The sequence below is a fragment of the Ursus maritimus genome, unplaced genomic scaffold, assembly GCF_017311325.1.
Source record: "Ursus maritimus isolate PB19 unplaced genomic scaffold, ASM1731132v1 scaffold_15, whole genome shotgun sequence".
NCBI classification, from domain to species: domain Eukaryota; kingdom Metazoa; phylum Chordata; class Mammalia; order Carnivora; family Ursidae; genus Ursus; species Ursus maritimus.
The window spans coordinates 24,255,176-24,263,709 of NW_024423897.1; the positions used below are offsets into that span (position 1 = coordinate 24,255,176).

General features: G+C 42.5%; 1 protein-coding gene across 1 annotated transcript in view; it reads right to left on the reverse strand.

The window, feature by feature from the left end:
• The window catches only part of FBXO38 (F-box protein 38), a 47,738-nt gene extending 45,031 nt beyond the window's left edge, over nt 1–2,707 (reverse strand). Inside the window, 2 exon segments of the mRNA XM_040630435.1 lie at nt 35–225; nt 2,599–2,707. Coding sequence (XP_040486369.1) covers nt 35–162 — 128 coding nt within the window. The 5' untranslated portion in view covers nt 163–225; nt 2,599–2,707.
• Nucleotides 2,708–8,534: the final 5,827 nt, after the last annotated feature.

Sequence of the window (8,534 nt, forward strand, 5' to 3'; positions counted from 1 at the left end):
GCGCGGACGACAAGTCAACTGAACAAAATCTTACCTAAAAATATGGCAAAGCACTTCATGTGAAAGTTGATTCATATAGTCCTTTGCTTCATCGGATATTGTTTCCTCAGCGATTTCATTATTCATGAGACATGTTTTAACACTTTTCTTTCGTGGACCCATTGCTGTGTTATCTCCAGTATCAAAAAGCAAATCTTCCCTCTTGATAACTTGAATTTGAAGTACCTGAAAGCAAGCAGAGACTACAGTACACTAAAGCAGATCAACTCCAGACTCAGAAATTATCCCTAGAAAACCTAGTTTTGTAAAACAATGTTTATTTTAAAAGAGAAAGAAGGGTACAGACCACATTCTAATTAATAAAATCATTACACAAAATGCACAGAACATCTTTTTCTGAAGATCAGTAGAGAATATAAAAATGCATTATTTAGAAAGAAAGAAAGAAAGAAAGAAAGAAAGAGAAAATCCAAGGAATCAGGAGTTCTGGATTCTATTTTGTACTGTTGCTTCCTAGCTAATTCACTCAATTTTCCCAAGCAACTATTTCTTCACCTGTAAGGTCAGATAGTTAAACTAGGTTAACAAAACCCCTTCTAGTTCTGGGATCTCCTGATTCCAGGACTGCCCCTCACACAAAAGGTAGAAAAGGAATGTTGGGTTCTAGTCCTGGATCTGCCAAACTACTTTTATGAACTTGAGTCACCTCTTAATTCTTCATTTTCCCACCTTTAAAGTGAGAGGATTAGACTCTACCAGTGGGTCCCAGACCTCTTTATAAATCTGATAAAAACTACAGACCTTCTGCTCAAAAACTAAACACTATTTATGTACGATTTCAGATGGAGAATAAAATAACCCCTTTCCCTCTCCTGTAAGCATTAAGGAGCAAAGGTTAATTCACTTTTGTGTCAAATGTATGTTTTGTCTGTTTTGGGTGACAGAAGAAGAGAGAGAGGAGGGAGCAAAAGGAAGGGATGGAGGGTGGAAGGATAATTAAAGTCAGATGAGCAAGCACCCAGGGGGTTTAGTTTTATTTTGTTGGTCAGGTTAAGAGGAACCATGTAAAAATAGTGTCCTTTAAACAGCATTATCAACTATCACTGGTAAAATTCTCAAAAATGATTTGGTCTCAAACTCAGAGCACTCTAGCTCCGAGCTTGAACTTCACCACGCTGCAGTGAGGCACAGAAGTGCAGTTCCCAATCAGCACGTCTCTAGAAAGTATCTGCTCCATTTCGTGTACCACCGTTTCCTTCTTCCTAATTATAATACTTTACTATTAAAACTTTCTAAAGCGGACTACATGCTTCTATTTTCCTACAAAGTGGACTCAATGAAAGCTTAACCTTCTCTTGAGGACCTCAGGTTATCAATATGAATATTCATTATATTCTGTGGCACCCTTCCTCGGAACTAAGGAAGTCTGTGGAGTTCCTCGGGATTCTTTGCTTTACCCGTAAATGGGAGCAAACTACATGGCTAAGTGAATCCTCGGATTTCCTGTGCCTGTGTGCGTTCTGGTCTCTTCCCTCGCGGACAGGTCACTTGTAACTTCTCACAGGTGGCAGCATGCTCGCTTCTCCCTGCATCCCACACACGCGCACGTGCACAGACACAGCTCTACACCTACCTCCAAGCCCCCTTCTAATTTGTTCCTCTTCAGCTACGGCCTCGGAAACCAAAGAAATACCTTTGCACAACTGTGTGCAGACTAGTATCAAGCGGCACCTAGCAGTGCAGACCTAAGCGATTCTGCAGGGAGTAGGTGCATGAGCTGCCTTGCTCCAGATGTGGGACACCTCTCCTGCCTTCTCAAAAGCTTTTATGTATGTTGTCCATCCCATTTTGGTTAAGAGATCTTGGGAGAAATAGAAGTTTGTACTCAGAACTCCCCACAAAAAAAGTTACAAATATACTCATCTATTCCTATCACTGCCCACCTCTTCCTATTCACTCTCCTCTCCCCAGCAAAATGAATCTTTCCATCTTACAATGACTCCCGAAACTGCTCTAAGGTTATTCTGACCTCCTCATCATGAAATCTGATAGGCGCTCCTCAAGGCTCCTCCCACCTGACCCATCTGTAGTATGAGCACTGCTAACCACTCCTTCTTTGAAACCCTCGCATCATGTGACCCCAAAGTGATATTCTCTGGGTCCTCTTCACTCCTCTATGACAACTCCCCCCAGACAAACATTGCCAATTCACCCTAGACTCCTCTTCTGTCTGGGGTAACTGTATCTACTCTCAGGGCTTACACTACTGCTACTACAAATAACACTAAAAAAAAAAAAAAAAAAAAAAAAAAGAATCCACTTCTAGCTCCTATCTCTCCTGAGTTCTGACCTTTATTTCCCCTCAGAAACCTTCATCTTAGTATCTTGAACATCCTTCAAAAATATTATGTCCAAACTGAACTCTCTCCACAACCACTCGCTTCCCAAAACACATTCACACACAGACACACAAAGACACACCCTACTTTCCCTACTCTAGTTTACCAGATGCCCAAATCAGAAACTGTGAAATCAGCCTCAATATGTTCTGATCTCTCACTTCCCAGTCACTCGATTGGCTATTCTTACCAATCTTACCACAATATTGCTCTTGCATCCACCTCCACAGGCTTTCAGGCCTCTATCAACCCTCACCCGGGCGACTGCAATGGCTTCCTCAGTGATGTCCCCAGGGCCTGGAACAAAGCCTATCACACAACAGGCCCACAATAAGTAATTTGCTGATTAAATGCTTACTATACCATACTCCACATTGAAACCAGAATAATCTTTTTAAACCATTCCTCTGATTGCATATTAAGTGAAAAAAGCAAGATGTAAATTATTTAAAAATATTACCTCATTTGTGTTAGAGAAAAAGGACAAATATGCTCGTGTCTGCATGGGACGTTTCTGGAAAGACCCACAACAAAATATCAACAGTGGCTACCTCTGGGGAGAACAGAGGTTTAGGAAAGTAGCAAAGATCACTTTCCCTACTCTTTTCCATTATTTGAAAATTTAGATTTGTTTTGTTTATTATATCTCTTAAAAAACAAACAAATCAGCCTACAAGGAATCCCAGTTTCCACAAGATAAGATCTTTCCAACCTCGTCCCACGTCCCACGGCACCTTCCCGATCTCATCTTTCAATCCTTAACCACTTGTTCTTCAGGACACTCACTCGTGCCGCACCAATATCCTCAGTTCCCCCACACAAACATTGATCTTTCATTCCTAATAAGCTATTAACTCTGACTAGAACATTCTTTCCTTCCCTTTTTTGCCTAAAGCAGCACTAATCTGTTTTCAAAATCTAGTTTAAATGTTAAGTCCTCTGTGAAAACTTCTCACCTCTTTTGAGCTCCCTGTGAGATTTAACATATGCTTCTCCTATAGAAACTTGCATAGTATTTTTTTGGCCACGTTTCAGCCAGGAAAAGGGATAGAATCTCAATGCCCTGCCTCTAGGTGAGAAGAAGTCTTTGCTCATAATAAATCCTCAAATATGTGATGTATGAACATCCATCCGTCTTTCCATTATTCTGGATGCATCCAGTAGCTTCAAGGCTGCTAGGAACCATCTCACTGTCCTCTAAGCATCCTGTTCGCTACCATGGCACTCAATTATCTCAGCAACAAGCTTATAAACCTGGCAAAAATGCAATCAAGATTTTAATCCAGTCAGGAAACACAAAACAAACAGCCACCTGCACCTACAAATACCTCAACAAGACTATTAACCAGCTTCCACCAACGCAAGCACGGATGAAGTCTCCAGCTATCACGCTTTAGCACATGCTTCACTTTTAAGAATCCTGACAGCTCTAACCTTTCATGAGTACCATGTTCGTGACTTTTCATCCTGTAAGTAAAAATCTTTCTTAGCCGTTCTCCCTTCTTTTTCTTCACCAAATCCATACCACTGTTTACACCCTCATCTTATGATTCCATCTTTTGCTGGTCCTTATTATTTTGCAAGCTGTGATTCTGTGGGGAGCAGATTTAATAGCCCCAGTGTACAACCAACACTTGAATTTTTAAACCAAATAGACTGCACCTTAAATATCATAAGGTTTATGAAAGTTCACTTGTTTAGAACTCAGAAATAATATTTAATATGACTTTATACAACATTATGCAGAGATCAGGTCCCTAGCAAGCCCACAAACACCTGTTTAACTTACAGTATGCATTAACACTAACCACTGAAGGGCCTAAATTAGCAGCACTAACAAAACTTTAGGTGAAATTACATATGTATTTTCCACATGATGCCTAGACTTGAAGACTTATTCATGTAGCTATCTACTTGGCAGCAAGTGGAGTAGTGACTCCCCTGCTGTAAGCCTCTGGTGGGGAATTTGTGGAGACGAACACCAGGGTAAGAGATAAGATCTCCATCCCACATCCAGGGGCTTAACAGGTCAGGCCCCACAGCCAGGGGAAAGCCATCAGTCCTCTTCAAGTAGGTGTCCTCGAAATATCCAGGAGATAAAAAGCTTCCTCGTTAAAAGATTCATTTATTTGCCCTTACCACCACTCAAACTCTATAAAGCGCAACAAAATTATTTTAACTAAGTTGGCTTCATCTTCACTGAAGTGGCTATGCTGACAGTAACAGAGGCCTGGCAACCCTGTATGAGAAGAAAACAACATGAAAGACAAGCAAAATCCAAGTGATGTTGGTGTCTCTCTTGCCTGTCAACGCTCTCTCTCAACTGCTTTTCTCTTAGGGGATGAGGGATAAAAGCAAATGAAAACAGAAAAGTAGCCTCCCATATCTTGGTTTCTTCCTACCCCTATAGCCAACGCATCACCATTTGCCACTTGAGAAACTCAACAAGGCAGGGAAGGTGCAAAGCAGCAGTAACTTAGAAGGGAGAGAGCAAAGGAGGAAAAATCAACAGTAGGTAAAGACGAAACACTGAAGCGGGCCTAGCAGAGGAGTCACAGAAGGTCAGGGAGAGGTGAGTATAAAATAACAGGTGAGCATAAATACATGAAGAATATATTTTGCATCACTAGGTGTTATTTCTAGGGTTAGCCAAGTTCTGGAGACTCAGAGTCTAAACCTCAAAGAACTGTCATTCTGACAGAAGTATAGAATCCCAGAATGCTAAAACCAAAGGGGCCCTCAGAGACTACCCAGTCACACAGTTCTTAATTTTTTGTGGGTCACAAATCCATCTGAGACTACCGTGAAAGCTGCACATCCTCTTCCCAAGAGGAAAATAAAACATACCTCAGACTCATCAAATTCAGGGGCTTCACAGACACATCAAAGCTCATCCAGAGGTCCTTACCTAAGACCAGCTCCCTCAATTTTCAGATGGACAAACAGAACCAGAGAGGATAAGTCACCTGCCCAAGGGCATGTATTAAGTGTCCTTCAGACTCCTCAGCCTACACTACACACCCTATCATCAAGTCAGTCTCTGCACTTGACTGTCCCTCTGCATTCCAGAGCCATGCCCCAGTGCTCTGAGATGGGCTTCCAGATGCTCTGACGGAACTGCTGCTGACCACACCCTGCTTCACAAATTAGGGTTTGTGGTCCAGCTAATTTAGGGGCCCACACCACAGCTTTTAGCAGTCCTGGGTATCCTACAGTCTTTTGGTGGCTGTCTGTTTAGCAGACCTTAGCCACTGGAAGCATCATTTTCGCCCAGGCAGTGCAAGTACATTCTAAGTAGCAAACCTGAGTTATCTGCGTGTATTCTTTAAGCCAGGGGTCCTTCTGTAATACAATTTTTCTTAGGTGTGCGCTTCTTCTTCCAACTGGCCAGTTCAAATCTCCTCTTTTCCCAAACTGAACTACACTATCCTCTATTAATTCAGTTCATTCTGTTTGCTCCCAAATTAATCCCCATTTATTTTAATTCCTAACCCTTAAGGATATCTCCACCTCTTGCAGGGGAGCACTAGCATTTCTTTGCAATATCAAGTTCTTTTCCTTTTAATCCTCTATTTCCACTGTAGAGGTTTTAATACTTACTATTCACAATTCTGACAATTGCTGATATCTACAAAAATCCTATATAAATCCACTCCTTCACTCCCTAAATGTCACATCTAAAAACCTTCCTATAACTCTACCATCTTGCCAACATCCTCCACCATCCCTGACTTATTCTACTAATTAATCCTTTCCTCAGATCACACCAGGCCTTCCCGGGTACATGTTTATCTCTAATTAACACATTTTACAGGGCACAGATAAACCAACTTATCTTACAACTAACCAGAAAACTTAGGGATCTCTTGTTCTATAATATTTTCATAATTCTGAACCAATTTCTCAATCTGTATCTAATTAATAACAATTCTATGGTGAAACTCCTCCTTTTCTTGATTGCTGTTATCTGTTCATCCATCTATCTCCTCTATTATTTACTACCTACTAAGTGCTAGGTGGTGACAAAGTCTTTCTTCCCATGAGGAATGTCTTAGAATGCAGATAGACTCTAACACCAGTTTCTTATAACTCAGTCATTTCCATTACTAAAATTTAAATTACCTTTCATTACCCTCACCAAAAATACCTTTCTCCCATTTAAAACTTCCCAATGGCTTCAATCATCTACCTGGTCAAGGGCTTTCCTGCCCTTCAGGTTCTAATGCCTTTCTTTAGTTTCTATTGGCTTCAACTTGCTCATATCAAAATAATCTTGCATGTCACTTAATCTGACCTAAACCCATGGATCCTAATATCATAGAGCTTCTATGTCTACTACCTAGGATAGCCTCTCTTGCCTAAAGAAATGCCCCACCACATCTACCAAACTGCTCAAATAAAAAACAAACACAGAATTCTAGTGCCAAAAGGGTCTAGGAATCTTCCAGTCCAACCCTTCATCTTCCAGATAAGGAAAAGTGAGGCCCAGAGAGGTAAGCTGGCAAAGTCAGAGAGGTAAGCTGACAAAGTCAGAAAGTACGAGTGCTGAAGCAGGGATACAGGTCTTATACTCCAGTGCAAGACCAATTTTATTTTCCTATGTCACTTCACCTTACTGAAACCTCATTTTTCCTTATTCTCTTATGCCATGCCTTAGTATCTTTTTCACTAAAGTGTGTACCTGCAGGCACACAATCATTTAAATGAACACACACAAGGGGTGCCTGGTTGGCTCAATCAGTAGACCACGCAACTCTTAATCCTGGGGATCTAAGTTTGAGCCCCATGCCAGGTGTAGATTATTTTAAAATAAAATCTTAAAAAAAATAAACACACATCTATATTCCTTACCCTAAGAGAACATAAGAATCAAAGCATTGCAAATTTTAAAAGGAGGAAAGGGCCCTCAGGGATCATCTAAACCAGTAACTGTCAGAAGTTAAAAATTACAAGCACAGACTTTCCAAACTATAGGCCTACACAATATGTAGCTTTCCACACCCCACCTCTTCTCTCTCCCAGAAAATCTGGTCTTATAGAGGCATTATTTTATTCTTCAGTTGTGCTCAGAGTATAGGAAAGAGGATTAAGAACCAGAGACCTAATCCAATGCGCTCATTTGCCAGCTGAGAAATCTCAAGTCCAGGGAGTCCAAAGGAATTTGCCCAAAGTGCAGGCAAGTTAATAGCAGCTTTAAGACAATAAGATCTCCCATTCTTCACGCAGATGTGTTTTCACACTGCTGGGTTAGATTTATATAAAACAAGTCATCAGGACAGAGTTCCCCCTGCACAAGAACCTTCCTAAGTACCCAGCTGCCCTTGGCCAGTTTGGTGCCTGGAAAGAAACAACGGTAGACATCTCTTATCAGTCAACTCCTGGCTATCCAGGAGGCAGGGAAGACAAGCTTTTCAGGTCTGTCTCTAAGGAAAGACTCCTTTAAAGGGAGTTGAGAACCTGATCTTCAGAGCGAGGAGAAACATCAGAGGCAACTAACACTTTCATTTTACATATAAGCAAACTGCGCTACAGAGAGAGTAATGGACCTGAGCAAGGTCACACAGGGAGTCAGTGGCGAGGTAAGACTACAACTTGAGGCTCCTGATTCCAGGGCTGGCCGCCTCTCAAAGATGTATTCATTGCCTCTTGCTCAGAGACATCCCCTCAGTACGCTGACTACAGATCTTCCTTAACTTGTTGGCTTAAACACTGACAACGTTAAAATCGTAGAATTCGTGACGTCCGGGGTGGGATGGTGTCCCATAAATTGCCGAGGCCAACCCCCCACCCCGCCCCCATTCTGAGGAAACCAAGACCCAGAGAGGGTTCTGTATGCTAGAATCTTCGGCCAGCTCTGGGCAAGGCAAGCAAACCCCACAACCAAGGCCTACAAGGCCAAGACCCACAAACCCAATCCCTGCTTTCCCGGGAGCTCTAGGCCTGAAAGGAGCCGGAGACCGAGAGCCCAGGAGGTCGGGAGCCCGGCAACCCCGGAGCCCCGATCCGGCCGCCTCTACGCCGCCGCCCACACCCCCGGCTCTGCGGTCCGCCGCCGGTCCCCGGGCCCACTCGAACGCCGCCTCACCTACGCCGGCCCTCCGTCTGTTATTGTGGTTGAGAGGGAGGGAAAAGCGC